The 18786-nt window shown below is 43.6% G+C and overlaps 1 protein-coding gene across 1 annotated transcript; it reads right to left on the bottom strand.

Moving 5' to 3' along the window:
* Positions 1-8464: 8464 nt before the first annotated feature.
* LOC131456050 (extracellular calcium-sensing receptor-like) lies at positions 8465-16940 on the bottom strand. The gene is made up of 9 exons (XM_058624026.1): positions 16711-16940; positions 16196-16490; positions 15978-16064; positions 15498-15767; positions 14641-14844; positions 14291-14566; positions 9722-9949; positions 9520-9643; positions 8465-9415 (listed from the first exon to the last, which is right to left on the bottom strand). The coding sequence occupies exons 1-9, from the start codon at positions 16938-16940 to the stop codon at positions 8532-8534; spliced, it is 2598 nt and encodes an 865-aa protein (XP_058480009.1). The 3' UTR covers positions 8465-8531.
* Positions 16941-18786: the final 1846 nt, after the last annotated feature.

Here is an 18786-nt window from a genome sequence, read left to right as displayed (position 1 = left end):
ATGATGTGGTGAAATTGACCATTTCCATGTAATGCATAATCTATGAAACTCCAAAGTAGTGACAAGAGAAAACAGAAAATAATGTTTACCATGAGATTAAGGATTTATGACCACAAAAAAGACAGCAGTGTCTAATATTCTCAAACCAAATTTAAGTTTCAAAGAGCTGATTGCAAACATGACCATAAATTAACATTTGAACTATTTTTTTTCAGTTCAAGCATTAAATGTGTACTGATGTCTAAATACTACATTTCATTCTCTAAAAATGCCAAAAATAGAATTTATTATATTATTTCTTTACATTCCACAAGAAATACAAATTATCACATGAAATTAAGTGTAAGCGGATATATCACCTGCCATGGCTCCACTCTTTGTAAATGAGCACAGGTGTTGTTGCTGAAAGGTCCTCTCCCTGGCTCACACTGCAGCATGTCATCAAGAGCATATGCCAGAGCGTACACAGCCTTATACACATTATATTCTGACCTGAGGTCTGAAACATCCAATAATTCATTTTCCACATTCTCTATAACTTCCTGTCCAGTGCATAATTTTCCTCCAGCTTCCACCCAACCTGCTGGAGGTGGTGCAAATCTACACTGAAATGTGTGTTCCCAAAACTGATTCACCTGGAAGATAATAATTGTTTGTATTATAGGCAGAATATAATACTCACAAATTACCTGAGGGAAACTCTCACCATGCTGTTTCCATATGTGTTGTTGTGATGTAGATCAGGACTTATTTGTAACAGGAAGTCACTGAGTCCTGGTATTTCTCCTCGATAGATATCAATACCCAGTGTTCCACCCAGGTACGGCATGAGGTGAGGAGTCTGGAGCACATCAACTGATGTCCAGGCTTCACTGGCAATCCACTGCAGGCCTGTCACATTCTGCCTCACCACCTGTACATTGCATTATCACAAGTATATTAATTCATACTTTCATACCACACTGGACATGTTTGTTCACTCCGCACAATTTTTATGTTTTCTACTCTTTCTGTATTGGATAAGTTGTGCAGTGCTAAATTAAAACAGACAGTCACTACAGGACATCGGCAATGCCACTGGAGTGTCACGTCATTGTCTGCCCGGGCAGCCACCACCACTACCTCCACCACTACCAGGAAGGCCCCGATACACTGAGCCCGAGTGAGTTAACTGACCCCAGGAGAGCGCTCCAGCGACAGTGACACAAGCTAGGCAAGAGGGTGGGACTCATTGCAAAGCTAAAAGCCTGAGTTAGCTGACCACTGCTACCCAGCCTAGCCAACGATCCCTGGAAAAAAAGCAACGAGATATGAGCCAGGATCACAACACAGAGAGTGATGCACTCTTATTTTCACTGAGACCTGGCTTTCAGACAAAGTCCCAGAATGCAAAGTTTAGCTATAGACTCACTTCATACACCAAGGAGACCGGACCGCAGCCTCCGATAAAGCTAAAGGGGGAGGTGTGTGTGCAATTATCAACAAGATGAGATGTACAGACTATTCAGAATTACTGTTCGCCAGACGTGGAATCATTACTTCTAAAATTCCGTCCCTACTATCTATGGAGGGAAATTTCTGCTGTGTTTTTGGCCACTGTTTACATCCCACTGCTAGCTAACTCCATGGCAACGCTCAGCAAACTCCATGACGTCATCAGCGTGACAACTCATCCAGATGCTGTTTTTTTATCATTGCCGGCAACTTCAACCAGTGCAATTTATAGACTGTACTTCCTAAATATTACCAACACGTGGACATTGCCACCTTTGACAAGAACATGTATACAGTAACATACGTGGTGCATACAGCGCTGCACCCCACCCCCACAGTCAGACCACATCTTCCTGTTCATGTATCTGGCGACAGAGACTGAAACAATCAAACCCTGTCACCAAACATGTCAAAGTCTGGACCCCAGAGACTGAGAGCATCCTGCAGGACTGTTTTGCTCAGACAGACGGATATATTTAAAGCTGCAGCCACTCTGGAGGTCTATTCTGTCAGCATACAAGACTATGCTGAGTTTGTGACTGCCTACATTGGCACTTGTGTTGACATCATCGTACCCATCACACAAATCAGAAAGTTCCCCAAACTGAAGCCCTGGATTAACAGTCAGGTACAACACATGCTGCATACTCACTTTCGTGCATTCAGATCAGGCAATGAGACGGAGTTAAAAGCTGCAAAGTACGGACTGAGAAAAGCGTCATCACAGCGGCCAAGAGGCAGTACAGAGAGAAGCTGGACAGCTTCTATTCTACTGCTGGCCCCAGGCAGGTGTGGCAAGGCCTGCAGTACATTACAGAGTACAGAGCCACCACCAGCAACACCTTCTACACTCACTTTGAGACCTCCAGCCACACCACAGAGAGGAGGCACATACACATCCTGACCTCCCAGATTCCCCTCCTGGTGTCAAACTATTGGCCCCCTCCCCAAGACAAGCCCACCCACCTGTCTGAATGACAAGTGGAGTGAGGCCAGTAGCACTCACTCCAATCATCTCAAAATGTTTTGAGAGAGTGGTGCTGGCTCACATCCAGAGCATCAACCCCATCTTGTTCACCCGTAACTGTGTCGCCTCCCACAAAGAGAACATCATCCTGAAGTTCGCGGATGACACTGCAGTGATCGGTTGCATCACTGGAGGGGAAGGGGCAGTCTACCGGAGGAAGGTGGCCAGTCTTGTGTCATGGTGTGAGGACAACAACCTCACCCTCAGCCACTGTTCATCTGGGAGCTTGAAGTGGAGAGGGTGAGCAGCTTTAAATTCCTGGGTGTCCACATCAGCGAAGACCTCACCTGGACACTGAACACCACGCAGCTGGTTAAGAGGGATCTTGACCAGCTGCATCACCTCGAGGTACAGCAGCACTAATGCTATGTACTGCAAAAGCGCCTGCAGAGAGTGGTGAAGACTGCGGAGATCATCAGAACTTTGCTGCCCTCTATTCACAGGAGAGCTGCCTCCATCCTCCACACACCCCAGGATGGACTGTTCACACTTCTCTCTTCAGTACGGAGGTACAGAAGTGTGAAATGTAGAACCTCCAGTCTCAAGAACTCCTACATTCCCACTGCCATCAGACTCCTAAGCATCTGATAGAGTTATAATAATGGACATATATCACCTACCTCGTGTCCATACTATTATTTTGCACATTAAGCTTCTGTACACATCAACATACACCGCTACACTTACAACTGTCATATTTCATAATTCATTGTACAAAACAGATGTCTATTTCTATTGCATTCCCAGTTATACTGCCCTTGTTGTGTGTTATTTTGTTACTTTAACTATTTATCTATGTCTTTGGCTTTTAAATCATTTGTGTGGACAGCGAGAAAGAATTTCATTGAACAGAGAAACATGTTTTTCTTGCTGTACATATGACAATAAACTCTTTGAATCTTGAATCTACCAGTAGAGTGTAATCTTGTTTCCAGAGTTGATGTCATACACAAATCTGTGTTTGAAACTATTACAAGAAACATGCAAGTTGTCATAGGATTTAGTCTTACTCTTAGCTGGAGTAACTTTAATGAAATCTGTTTTTAAAGACTAAATGTTATTTGCTACATATTTTTCAGGACTGACCTCTTTCATGAGGTTAATCATGAGACCCTTATTTGCAAACACAATCACCACTCGAGCTGTAGATTTCCTCATCACATCCACTATTCTCCTTAGTTCAGCAGGGTTGTCACCCCAGGGCAAAATCTCTGTGTAAGCCAGACAACCTCCAGCAGCTGGACCCAGATCAGAGTGAAAGGATCGGGCAGCGTGGACTCCATAATCATCATCACTGATGAGCAGACCTGCCCAAGTCCAACCAAAGTGTTTTAGTATCTGAATCATAGCATTCACCTATGTAGACACAGAGTAGAGGGATTAGTGCACAGGCTGAAATCATCCGTCACTAGAAATCCTGCTAAACAAGTGAATCAAAGACTCATGTTTAATCACTGTCTTTAAGTGTTATATATAAGTTATATATCTGACACCACACAACTCTGTAAGTGAAACACATTACATGACTAAACAGGAGTGGTCCTTTAAGCATTTTTACTTTGCAGATTAATATTCACCTGAAAATCATCACTCGGGATTGTCCTAAAGAAAGATGGAAACCTTTGTCTGTCACTCAGGCAGGAACATGTGGCAAAATAACTGACCTGCAAAAATGTATCAATAAAACACCAACACATTTTGGACAATTTTTTCACATTTTTAAGCTCAATTACTCATAACAATTTCATAAATTTGCAATTAAATCACAGATGAGTTGAACGACAAATAACTTACCAGAGGCACTCTGTACAAACCTAAGACTGTGGATATGGCAACAGTGCTTGAAGAAGAAGAATCACCCACAATCCCGAGGACTGGAGGAGTTCCTACACAGTTCTCCTCTAATGTAACTTGCTCTTCTTGACCACTGACTAAGGTCAGTGCTCCACGAAATCCAATTCCTAGTTGAAAGCAGTTATCATATAGACTGTATCCCAGAGTCACATTAGGCAGCAGGTTGGAGTTTCTGTTGATCTCATCAATAGCAAAGGCCATGGTCTGAGCCTGTCTGAATCCTATAACATCAAAACTAACAACATAACAATTTACTAATTAAAAGAGATTATATAGTAACTGTGTATATGTTACACAACTACATAGTAATAGTGCAGTCAGTTAAATACCTCAACCATAATCATATTATGTGAATGAAAACGAATAGCATTAATCTTTATAGTCAAAAGTGCAGACTACTAATACAACTGATTTTCATCAACTTTGTGTGGTTTTCTCACAGACTCACCTATAGCACTGAGGCTGTTGTGGTTCTGAGCTAAAAGACAGGTCAGGATCAGTTGAAATAAAGTGGACTGTAAACAGTCCACCTACAATCACATCTCCAGTTTTGTGCATCCCATTTAAATAAAATGGTCCATGTGAGTGACAAGAGGAGGAAAAAATCGAGAAGGATGCAGCGGAGGAGAAGCAGAAATACAACAATAGGAAGATGAGGCTGGTGTCTAAAAATGCCCTCATGACTTTCCTCTGGTTCTTCTCCTTTACTGAGTGTGGTCTTCTTGATTTGTAGTAGGCCACATGTTGTTTAATCCTTTGTCACCACCCATCAGTGCAGAGGATGAAGTGAAGCTCTAGGGGCAGGGTCCAAAATAAATCTCTCGTGACAGTCCCCCCAGGAATTCACGATATAGCAAACTCAACAATACCGCACATTTAACTTATTACTTTGGCTGTAGCGCAACATTGTATTTAACAATGCATCACTGCAAACTATCTGTAACTGTAACCAGTCATTGTAGTTTTCTCCAAGACAAATTACCATTACAGAGACTGTGTCATCATTAATGCTTAGATCAGTCTTTTTCAGATGGTGAGTTGGGACTAAAGAGTGGGTTGGGTAACTGGAAAATACAGTTAACCACAGGACAGGTCATTGACTGAGCTGCAGGAAAACACATTGTCACAACCTGGCTGAAAGGCAAATGACGCATACGGAAAGGGACACAATGGATTATGTTTTAATAATGTTGAATTTATTTCAAAAAGTACAATTATTAACAAGGCTCTGGAAAAATGTATTGCATCAGTCACTATAGGAGTTGTGAAAGTGTGAGTGTGTGGTCAAGGTGTCTTATATGGTGTTTATTAAGTGTAAAAATAAAAGACCAAAAAGAAGCTTAACATGCTGCTGCTGCCCAGGTACCGTCCAGGTGAGACAAAGTGTTTGTGATTAAGGGCTGCACATTTAAAGTTATTGCCACACCTGGCCCAGCTGCTCCAAAAATCTGGCTTCCTGCTCCAACCTTCACCTCCAAAAATAACCAGTAGTCTTTCCAACAACACAGCTCTAACTGAAAAGGCAGGGTTCATCTTGACTCCGGTTTTCACTTTGAGGATGTACCTCCTGCTATAGCACTATAACCTCTAGCATGTGTCCTCTCAGACAATACTGTTTTTGAATGGGCAATGAACTTGGTCAATGTGACTGTTTAATTGAAACTTAACTGCAGTGTGAATTCACTTTGGTTCACCTGACATAAGTGCCACCATCCACCCATTACTGTGATGGTTTTCCCGGACCCTGTGAGGACCGCACCAACTGTGCCTGTTCCATGTCTCACAATTCTTTTGAGGTTGAGTTGGTGGCACCTTCTTGTTTTGATTAAGGAAGATGTCGACCATAGGTTTGAGTATAAGAGAGGGGGTTTGCTGGTAGAGTCAGTATTGTGCAAGACTCTTAACCCGTTGCTTTACCAATTGTTCATATGGTTCACTGTTGACACCCACACCAGAGTTGTATGACCCATTCTTGCTGTGTAATGGTCCACAGATCAACTGGCTTCACCCCTAACTTCATGATATTCAGCTGGGAGGTGAGTGAGCCCGTCAACCTGGTAGCTAGCGTGCCTCCAGACCCTGATGCAGCTCCTTCGGCCCCTGAATATGTCCAGCACCTCATAGAGCTTCTGGAGCTGGCACAGCGATTCAGCAGAGAAACTCTTGGTGAGTCCGTGAAACGTGCAAAGAGGCAGTATGACAAAAACTATTGCCAACCCAGTACTAGGTTGGTGATGCTGTGTGCTATCTCATCAAAGGCACACAGAAAATCAGAAACCAAGTCAAGAAATTCCTCCCTTCGTATGACGGACCATAATTTGTCCTTGGACAGCTGGACGATCTGGTGTATCGCATCCAGAAAGGCCCAAAGACCAAAGTGAAAGTGGTTCACTATGACCAGCTCATGCCCTATCGCTGCAGAGATCTACTGGACAACACCTGGGCGATGGAGAAGGCCCAGAGCTGGACACCAGTACAGGTGTCACCCCTAGTTTTGGACGTGGATTCTGCAGGCTCTGACCTTGGTCTGGCTCAACTATTCTTCGATGTCAACGCAGAAGATACCCCCAGTTTTATCTCATCAGAACCAGCAGGGGACAGTCCCAGTCCTGCTGCCTCCCACATCACTAGCTTCCCTTACCTGGGGTAACCCAGGAGAGTGGGGGTGGTGATCGTTAGGGCCATCGTTCTCAAAGGCCAAAGCGGAAAGCACCTGCTAAGTATGGGGAGTGGGTGGTTTACTGAAGGTAAGACTCTGAATACAGTGGACCATTCTTTTCTTTTTTTTTTTTTTAAAGGAAGTTGATTAAACAAGGTCCATGGTACTGTTTGTATTGTTACAACCAGTTGTTATTCAGTGTTCATGCAAAAAAAAAAAAAACTTGAAGGTAGTGGTTTAACTGACACTGTGACCTAAAACTGTATTTGTTGTAGTTTCCAGTTAAAGGAAAATTTAGAGTATGGGAATACATTCTGAGTTATAGTATGCTCCTGGTCGCTAATTTAGATCTTGGAATCCCTCATAGCCTGTATTATGTGTGTTAGTAATGCCTTCTTCAGGTCTGATTTGTGTCATTGTCCTACATGCACACTGAACAAGTGGACTGTCTTTTGTTGGATTATGAAGCTGCGTTTTTGCCAGTACCCCTTGTGCTAAGTACTTGAAATTTACTGTATTTACTGAAATCCTCTGTAGTGGACTGAATCTAAAATGAGGACTGTATATGTGTATTAATGTAAAAGTGATGTGTGCTACTGTGCTGGAGTGACATTGTGTTATAATTGTCATCCAGAGTGGGGGTAGTGTTATAAGAGCAGCTGAGAGTTAAGAGTGTATTCCTTTAAGAAAGCAGGAGGTGTGCGATGCGTGATGACATCAGTGTGAGCGACGTACAGAGTTCAGAGCAAGTTAGCCGAAAAAAGAGTATAATTCTACCGGAAAAAGTGTTCGGGTTATGATTGTTGTAATAAACACTCAGCATAAGAAGGCAAGAGGTGTCTGTCTATATGTTTACCTGCCATGTGGAGTTAATTGGGTCATTGAAACTGAAGCAAAGTGAGTCAGCCTACTTCTTCAGCCCTGGAGAACAACAGAGTGTCCTACCCTACGCTCTCTAACTACGGTCGGGGAGCCGAGTATGAACGTTTAACACCATGTTCAATTGCTGTTTCTCTAAAATGTAGGTTTAAAAGAAAGGCTTTCATTAATTGTGATGCCAAGATATCCATAAGAGGCCACAAGCTCAATACGGGTATTCTGGGTAGATGTAAAGGAAGGACATATAGTATTAGTAAGAAACATAGAGTGTATTGTGTTGTCGTAGTGTATACAGTGTTTACATGTATAATATATAAAAAATATAAGAATATTTAAAATTATATTTTTAAATAAATAAATATTCTTATTCTTTATAGATACAGTACACAGTATACAAAGAATAAGTAAAATTATTTTTGATCAAATCTGGACACGCTCTGTTAAACTAGAGTGAAATATAATTGTAACAAAGAAATTATCACATTTGTAGAGTAAATGTTCTGCACTTTAATTGAATGCTGGAAAATATGAAACAATCAAGTTTGATATGTGTATTAACACATTCTACCTTTATTTTTGGATGTAGAGATAATTGACTTCTTAAGGGTCTTGCCATTTTTATGATCCAATGCCACGACCCATGATGGCTTTCTTTGTGTTTCTCTCTGGTCTCAACAGGATTATATAACATTTGGGTCCAAAAAGCGCCACCAAGAGGCCAAAACTGGAGGCTAGGATGGCAAATACCTCCACTGCATCGGCAAATTTGCCTGGTGAGCTGATGTACGCAGGGACAAAGGCCACCCACACTGCACAGAAGATCAGCATGCTGAAAGTGATGAGTTTGGCCTCATTGAAACTGTCTGGAAGATTTCTTGCTAGAAAAGCTAACAAACAACTGAGGACAGCCAGTAAACCAATATAACCAAGTAAAACTGCAAAACCAACTGTGGACCCAACTGCACACTCATAAACTATCTTGTCACTGTGATACTGGGTGTTTTTATGAGGCACTGGTGAAGCAGAGACAAGCCAGACAGTGCAGATTGCTGCTTGAACAGAAGTCAGAACCAGAACTGTCCCTCTCTGCTGCAGAGCACCAAACCACTTCAGACTGGACTCACCTCCTGGTTTGGAGGCCCTGAACACAGCCAGAACCACCATGGTTTTCACCAGGATACACGAGACACAAAGCACAAAGCTGATGCCAAATGTTGCATGTCTTAGTTGACAAGTCCATAATCTGGGTCGTCCAATGAAGAGCAACGAACACAAGAAACACAATTTAAGCGACACCACGAGAAGAAAACTGAGTTCTGAATTGTTGGCACGAACTATAGGTGTGCTGTGATTATGGATGAAGATGCCCAGTACAACAACGCAGATAAATGTGCCCAACAGTGAGATAGTTGTCAAGCAGATACCCAGAGGCTCATGGTAGGAGAGGAACTCTGTTTTCTTAGGAACACAGTGGTCACGCTGGGGGCTGGACCAGAAGTCTTCTGGACAACTGGTGCATTCCATGGATCCTGAGAAAAGAGGAAAGTGATGGGAAACATGTTTATACGACATCTCTGAACTGTGGTGTTTAAAACGTTATAATCACCAGTTGTATTGCTGATCTTTCCCTCAGAACAAGGGACACAGTCAAAACAACACTCAGGTTCCCCCTTCTTTCTGGCCATGCGGGTACCTGGAGGACACCTCTCACTGCACACTGACCGAGGAGGCTGTGTGGAGAAAAATCAGTATCTGTTAGACTCATCTGTAAGGACTTGCCCATAGGAAAGGGTCAAGAAATCAGTTACCTGTTTGGATTCAAAGTTCCAAAAGATTTTCTCTTCATCCAGTGTGAGTTCTTTGTCTTTGAAGGCTGACCTCTTAACCTCACCCACAATCTGAACTTCAGTTCTTCCATCAGGGAGCCACACCAAGTTCATGATGTCATATATTGGTAAGGCATCACCATTCTCATCAAATGACACTTGATCACCAAATGTTGTGGTGAAGTTTACTTTTTCCATGTAATACATAAGCTTTGAAAATCAAAATGAAGAAGAAGAAAAACTAAATGAAAAATCATTAACATTTCAAAGAAACATTTCCTTCTAAATCAATATTATTGGAAGATTGTTCTCAGGTATTCCTCCCAGGTGGGTGGTATAAATCACCATCATTGGTGTGTGGTTCTCCTATTTTCAAATATGTTATTTTGTATTTATACTGTTGGGAGTTCATAGCGCTCTATAGCGGCAGCAGTCCACTATATATTCTTTGGTGGTTAGTTAGAGTGTGAGTGCGAGAGTTAGAGATCATCAGGGGAGGCCTGACCTTCAAGTTAAGCGACAACCACAGCGACAAGCCTCACTGGGATGCCAGGTACCCCTGGAAAGAGAACCCTGCTACCCAGCCGAATAACCACAAAGCTGTCAAGGTGGCGTTTCTGAAATTGGAGAAGCGTCTCGAGAGGGATCCGAAGTGGAAATAAGCTTACACGAGGCAGGTGCACAACATGGTAACCAGGGGGGCCGCAATCAAGCTTTCCAGGGCTGCGATTGACAGTTGGAACGGAGCTGTGTGGTGGGTGAACCACCTGACAGCACCCAACCCACACTCTGTCTCCACTCCGGTGAGACTAGTCTGGGACAGCAGCCGGGAATTCAGGGGTGTTAGCCTGAATGGCATCCTGCTGAAGGGCCCAGATGTCTTGAACCCTATCCGCGCAGTCCTGCTCCGTTTCCGGGAGGGGGAGTACGCAGCGGTTGGAGATGTGTCCAAGATGTACAACTCGGTGTGGTTGGAGGATCAGGAGGTGCATGTCCATCGCTTCCTGTGGAAGGACTCTCCAGCCGATGACATCGAGGACTACACCGTGGCACGTGTGAACATGGGCGATAAGCTGGCTGATTGTATCGCTCCATGAGGGAGACCGCCCATCTGCCCCAGTTCGCTGACAAAGTGGAAGAAAGACATGTCATCGTGGACAATGCCTACGTGGACGACATTCTGGCTTCTAGGGGTTGAGGCCATTCTTGCAACCGGGGGGTTTTACCTTAAGCCATGGGTGCGGTCTGGCAAAAGTGGGAGGCAAGGTGGTGTTCCCACCAAAACTGAGACTATCGTGTTGCCCAACCAGTTACGTGATGGGGACAACAAGGCCCTGGGAGTGGGTTACCACGTGGGGGAGGACGGACTTTTCCTCATGGTGGCCGTCAATTTCTCCACAAGGAAGAAAAAGATGTGCACTGAGCTCGACCTCGCTATTGAGGATATAGAGGAGAAGACACGGGATCCCCTTACCTGTCGGATGTTGCTGAGCCAGGTGGCCGGGCTTTATGACCCCCTTGGTCTGGCGACGCCCCTGAAACAGAAGGGCATCATTCTTGTCAGGAGGGCCTTTCAAGAGGCCGGGACATTGACTAGGGATACGTGGGACAAGCCACTGTCTGGTGAGCTGCGTTGGAGGGCAATCAAGCTCTTCAAAGAGTATGTCCAGCTGAGTACCATCATTTTCCCCAGGAGTATTACACCTACCGGCTGGCTGGGTAAACCCTGGGGGATCCCATTTTCCGATGGGAGCTGTGACTTATGGGGCGGTCCTCTACCTGCGCTGGGAGACTTCAGGGGGTGTTGTGACCTGGCTCGTGGAGTCAAAGGCTAAATTGACCCCCCTCGACCAGAGGGGCGACGCTGTTAAAGTGGAGATCTGCGGAGCCGTCTTTGCCACCCGGTTAAAGGGGTACATACTGAAGCATGGGCGGTTGGAAGTGGGTAGGTAGTACCACTTCGTTGACAGCCAGACTGTGTTGGGAGCCATCCAGCAGGAAAGTTACGGGTTCCGAACTTTCTTTGCTAACCGTGTTCCAGAGGGCCGGACCTGTGACAGATTGGTGGTGGATGGCCGATCTAGTCACGAGAGGGTGTTTTCCTGAGCAGCTTGATGGTGACTCCTTGTGGCGGAGAGGTCCCGAGTTCCTGACCAGAGCGGTGGAGGAGTGGCCCATGACGTCTGCAGCAGAGGTGGCCTCCGGAACCAGGGAGGTTGTGAGGCGGCACACGAAGATAAAGGTCTGGGGCGTGGTCTTTAGTTGTATGGCCTCAAGAGCCATCAATGCAAATTTCGTTGAAGACCTAAGACCTATCATTCTCAAAACTTATCAACGATTCACCGCCCTAAGAGGTCATCCCGAAAACTCTGGTCCGACCAGGGCACCGACTTCGTGGGGGCCAGACCTGCGCTGGAGGATCTCTACAGTTTCCTGGCAGGTATCAACAAGGAGGAGGTCCAAAGGGGAGCGGTTGTGGCTGGGACTGACTGGGTGTGGGAGTTCAGTCCGGCGGACTCGCCACATCGGAATGGGGCAGCGGAGGCAGCTGTCTGCGTGTTGAAGAGGTCATTGTGCAGTGTTGGTGAGGAGGGTGACTTGACCACCCTGTAGTTTCAAACCCTCCTCTACCTGGCTGCCAACCTTTCCAAAGAGAGGCCGATCGGTGCCAGAGGTCAGGTCCAGGAGGAGACTGTGGATGTTGTAACACCAAACTCGTTCCTGTTGGGTCAGGCGGGGCCCAGAGGGGACACCCAGGGTTTTGAATTCTCTACCTACCCGTTCAGTCGTCTGCGAGCAGTCCAGGTGGAAGTGGACAAGTTTTGGAGACGTTGGAGCCAGTTGGAAGGGCCTCACCTGTTCGTCCAGCAAAGGTGGCATGCCCCAGCCCGGAATGTCTCTGTTGGAAACCTGGTATGGGCTGCAGACCAAAACGTCCTCCAGGGTCGATTCAGGTTGGGTCGTGTCAAGGAGGCGTGTCCAGATGAATGCGTGTCAGAAGACTGGTGGTGTTGCTACCAGTAGAAGTGCAGGAGGAGGCTTACCTTACTCCTCTAAGTACTTGAGATGACTGTGTCACTAAACAGTTATGTTGTTTCTTTATTTTGTCACTTGAGAAGGTGCACATATTCTGTGTATTACATTGTTGTATTAATAATAGTTATTGTGGCCTACTTGGTCAATGACAAGTAGCCCAAGTGGGAGGTGTGTGGAGTTCTCCTATTTTCAAATATGTTATTTTGTATTTATACTGTTGTGAGTTCATAGCGCCCTCTAGCGGCAGCAGTCCACTTTGTATATATTCTTCGGTGGTTATTCTTACATACTGTGCTTCAGTTTGACTGGTGATACTGAGCTGGTGAGTTGATATGTATACAAAGTGATTGTAGCTTATGTTAAATATCAGGAATATGTTTGTGCCATTAACGTAGTGTTGTTGTTTATATTTTGTGTTTTCCAGTTGATTACCTGCTGACGGCACAATCACTGTTTAAGTGCTAAAAGAAAAAGCATGGTTGGAGTTGCTGATGAAAATAAATGAACACGTGAAAAGACAGAGATTGAGTGTCGGAGCAGAGTGTGGCACTGTTTCGCCGGTCAAACACACCCCGTGTGGTGGGATTTATTAGATTAACAAAGTTAGTTTGATAAAACCGTACAATCGGTTTTGCTAAAGCTAATTCCCCTGATTCTTCTGCAGATACAAGATTGTTTTAGTACAATATTAGCCATTGTCATTTGGGCTGTTGCAGTACTGATTTCTTCACCTAAGTTATATTTTTTTAACAATAGTTTTGTTTCCTTTGTATCTGTGAGCTTTGAGACAATTTGTGTGCACCATGGACCTTTGTGCAGAGGGTTACAAACTATTTTGAAAAACGTGTTACATATAAAATCAGAATATGTTGTAATGTTAAATAAACATGTTAGTAACATACTATACAAACCAGAACTTACAGTGTGATGTGGGAGGAATTTTGAGCAGACAGAGGAGTGACAGTAATGACTGGAAATATGATGGCTGCCCTTTGTGCCACTTAAATAGGAATCAGAATTTTGAAGTCACTCATATTAAATATTTTCTTTATGTTTATCCTGGTAATGGAAATTTGCCAGTCAAATTATAATTGTGATTTGTATGATAAAATTGTACAACATTCCATTCCCAGCCAAGTGGTTTATCATTCTCCCAATTATATGTACCCTCAAAATGATTATGAATTTGTTTTTAGTTAAAACATTTACTTTGCTGCTGTAAGTATTGCTCAAATTATACTGTTTCCCTTGACCTAATCTAACATTGTTCTACTACCAATCTGTAAATGAAATATACACTCATCTATATAAAACAAAAAGTATCATAAGCAAATAATAATACACACTTTGTTGAACTCTAAAAGGCAGTCAGAGATGGCAGACTTCACCCCATTCAGCAGAGTGCAGAAACACAAACAGATAGACAGACAGACACACAGAGCCATTAAAAACAATACTTCACTCCCACTCCATGGGGTGAAGTAATTAAGAGTTGAGTGTAAACTGATATCTCACCTGCCATGGCTCCAGTCTTTGTAAATGAGCACAGATGTTGTTGCTGAAAGGTCCTCTCCCTGGCTCACACTGCAGCATGTCATCAAGAGCATATGCCAGAGCGTACACAGCCTTATACACATTATACTCTGCTCTGATATTTGAAACATCCAAGAACTCATTCTCCACATTCTCAATAACTTCCTGTCCAGTGCATAATTTTCCTTCAGCTTCCACCCAACCTGCTGGAGGTGGTGCAATTCTACACTGAAATCTGTGTTCCCAAAACTGATTCACCTGGAAAATAATTATTGTGTGTATTAAAGCCAGTATATAATATTCACAATACCCAGTCTGAGGGAAACTCTCACCATGCTGTTTCCATCAGTGTTGGTGTGATGTAGGTCAGGACGTATTTGTAACAGGAAGTCCCTGAGTCCGGGTATTTCTCCTCGACGGATGGAGATGCCCAGTGTTCCACCCAGGTACGGCAGGTGGGGGGTCAGGATCTCATCAAATGATGACCAGGCTTCACTGGCAATCCACTGCAGGCCTGTCACATTCTGTCTCACCACCTGTACATTGCATTATCATAAATATATTAATTCATACTTTCATACCAGTAAAGTCTAATCTAGTTTCCAGAGTTGACGTCATACACAAATCTGTGTTTGAGACTATTACACGCAAAATTCAAGTAGTCATATAGGGAGTAGTCTTACTCTTAGCTTTAACAAGGTACAGGTGTAACTTTAATGAAATCGTTTTTTCAAAGACTAAGGCCACATCTACACAGAAACAGAAAATTATCTCTTTCTTTGCCGTTTTCAAAAATATCCCAGTCAACATGGCATCGTTTCAGAGAATATCTCAGTCCACATGGAAACCGCTGAAACTACTCAAAACGCTGTAGTACATACAACAGCACTTTAGTTGCACTGTAATATAATAACAGAGACAGAATGAAACCGGCCAGGGGAAAGAAATGCCGTTTGTGCCGTTTTCGTGTGCTTATTTAGCGACTTTACAGTTCTGTAGAGAGGTTAGAGGTTACCCTTTTTTTAATTTTTAAAAACAGTGACTAGCGACAAAGCTCCGAAGAGGGACGTCGAGTAGCGTATCCATGTGGACGGAACGCCTCTCTAAAAAGTATGCATATTCACCTAAACCCGTTTCTGTGTGGACAGCCCCTGAAATTCATTTGCTACAAATATTTTTAAGGACTGACCTCTTTCATGAGGTTAACCATGACACCCTTATCTGCAAACACAATCACCACTCGAGCTGTAGATTTTCTCATCACATCCACTATTCTCCTGAGTACAGCAGGGTCGTCACCCAGAGGCAAAATCTCTGTGTAAGCCAGACAACCTCCACCAGCTGGACCCAGATCAGAGTGAAAGGATCGGGCAGCGTGGACTCCATAATCATTATCACTGATGAGCAGACCTGCCCAAGTCCAACCAAAGTGTTTTAGTATCTGAATCATAGCATTCACCTATGTGGACACAGAGCAGAGGGATTAGTGCACAGGCTGGAATCATCTTTCACGAGAAATCCTGCTAAACAAGTTCATCAAAGACTCATGTTTAATCACTGTTTTTAAGTGTTGTATATCTGACACCACACAACTCTGTAAGTGAAACACATAACATGACTAAACAGGAGTGGCCCTTCAAGTATTTTTACTTTGCAGATTAATATTCACCTGAAAATCATCACTCGGGATTGTCCTAAAGAAAGACGGAAACTTTTGTCTGTCACTCAGGCAGGAACATGTGGCAAAATAACTCACCTGCAAAAATGTATCAATAAAATACCAACACATTTTGGACAATTTTTTTCACATTTTTAAGCTTAATTTCTCATAACAATTTCATAAATTTGCAATTAAATTACAAATGAGTTGAACGACAAATAACTTACCAGTGGCACTCTGTACAAACCTAAGACTGTGGATATGGCAACAGTGCTTGAGGAAGTAGAATCACCAACAATCGCTAGGACTGGAGGAGTTCCTACACAGTTCTCCTCTAATGTAACTTGCTCTTCTTGACCACTGACTAAGGTCAGTGCTGCACGAAATCCAATTCCAAGTTGAAAGCAGTTATCATACAGACTGTATCCCAGAGTCACATTAGGCAGCAGGTTGGAGTTTCTGTTGATCTCATCAATAGCAAAGGCCATGGTCTGAGCCTGTCTGAATCCTAGAACATCAAAACTAACAACATAACAATTTACTAATTAAAATAGATGTCTAGTTGCCATTAGTCACTGTGTATGTTACACAACTACATAGTAATAGTGCAGTCAGTTAAATATCTCAACCATAACCAAATTATGTGAATGAAAACTAATAGCATTAATCTTTAGAGTCAAAAGTGCAGACTACTAATACAACTGATTTTCATCAACTTTGTGTGGTTTTCTCACATACTCACCTATAGCACTGAGGCTGTTGTGGTTCTGAGCTAAAAGACAGGACAGGATCAGTTGAAATAAAGTGGGCTGTAAACAGTCCACCTACAATCACATCTCCAGTTTTGTGCATCCCATTTAAATAAAATGGTCCATGTGAGTGACAAGAGGAGGAATATAGAGAGGAATACACAGCAGAGGAGCAGAAATACAAAAATAGGAAGATGAGGCTGGTGTCTAAAAATGCCCTCATGACTTTCCTCTGGTTCTTCTCCTTTACTGAGTGTGGTCTTCTTAATTTGTAGTAGGCCACATGTTATTATATCCTTTATCATCACCCATAAGTGCAGAGGAGTAAGCGAAGCTCTAGGGGTAGGGTCCAAAACAAATCTCATGTGACGGTCCACCCAGGAATTCAGGATATAGCAAACTCAACAATACCGCAAATTTTACTTATTACTTTGGCTGTAGCGCAACAATGCATCACTGCAAACGATCTGTAACTGTAACCAGTCATTGCAGTTTTCTCCAAGACAAATTACCATTACAGAGACTGTGTCATCATTAATGCTTAGATCAGTCTTTTTCAGATGGTGAGTTGGGACTAAAGAGTGGGTTGGGTAACTGTAAAATACAGTTCACCACAGGACAGGTCATTGACTGAGCTGCAGGAAAACTCATTGTCACAACCTGGCTGAAAGGCAAATGACGCATACGGGAAGGGACACAATGGATGATGTTTTAATAATGTTGAATTTATTTCAAAAAGTACAATTATTAACTAGGCTCTGGAAAAATGCATTGCATCAGTCACTATAGGAGTTGTGAAAGGGTGAGTGTGTGGTCAAGGTGTCTTATATGGTGTTTATTAAGTGTAAAAATAAAAAACCAAAAAGAAGCTTAACATGCTGCTGCTGCCCAGGTACCGTCCAGGTGAGACAAAGTGTTTGTGATTAAGGGCTGCACATTTAAAGTTATTGCCACACCTGGCCCAGCTGCTCCAAAAATCTGGCTTCCTGCTCCAACCTTCACCTCCAAAAATAACCAGTAGTCTTTCCAACAACACAGCTCTAACTGAAAAGGCAGGGTTCATCTTGACTCCGGTTTTCACTTTGAGGATGTACCTCCAGCTATAGCTCTATAACCTCTAGCATGTGTCCTCTCAGACAATACTGTTTTTGAATGGGCAATGAACTTGGTCAATGTGACTGTTTAATTGAAACTTAACTGCAGTGTGAATTCACTTTGGTTCACCTGACATAAGTGCCACCATCCACCCATTACTGTGATGGTTTTCCCGGACCCTGTGAGGACCGCACCAACTGTGCCTGTTCCATGTCTCACAATTCTTTTGAGGTTGAGTTGGTGGCACCTTCTTGTTTTGATTAAGCAAGATGGTAACCATAGGTTTGAGTATAAGAGAGGGGGTTTGCTGGTACATTCAGTATTGTGCAAGACTCTTAACCCGCCATGAGATATGTTGCTTTACCAATTGTTCATATGGTTCACTGTTGACACCCACACCAGAGTTGTATGACCCATTCTTGCTGTGTAATGGTCCACAGATCAACTGGCTTCACCCCTAACTTCATGATATTCAGCCGGGAGGTAAGTGAGCCTGTCAACCTGGTAGCTAGCGTGCCTCAAGACCATGATGCAGCTCCTTCGGCCCCTGAATATGTCCAGCACCTCATAGAGCTTTTGGAGCTGGCACAGCGATTCAGCAGAGAAACTCTTGGTGAGTCTGTGAAACGTGCAAAGAGACAGTATGACAAAAACTATTGCCAACCCAGTACTAGGTTGGTGATGCTGTGTGCTATCTCATCAAAGGCACACAGAAAATCAGAAACCAAGTCAAGAACTTCCTCCCTTCATATGACGGACCATAATTTGTCCTTGGACAGCTGGACAATCAGGTGTATCGCATCCAGAAAGGCCCAAAGACCAAAGTGAAAGTGGTTCACTATGACCAGCTCATGCCGTATTGCTGCCGAGATCTACTGGACAACACCTGGGCGATGGAGAAGGCCCAGAGCTGGACACCAGTACAGGTGTCACGCCTAGTTTTGGACAGGGATTCTGCAGGCCCTGGGGACACC

The sequence above is a fragment of the Solea solea genome, chromosome 3 (genome assembly GCF_958295425.1).
Source record: "Solea solea chromosome 3, fSolSol10.1, whole genome shotgun sequence".
Classification (NCBI taxonomy): domain Eukaryota; kingdom Metazoa; phylum Chordata; class Actinopteri; order Pleuronectiformes; family Soleidae; genus Solea; species Solea solea.
This window is presented reverse-complemented; position numbering and strand designations above follow the sequence as displayed.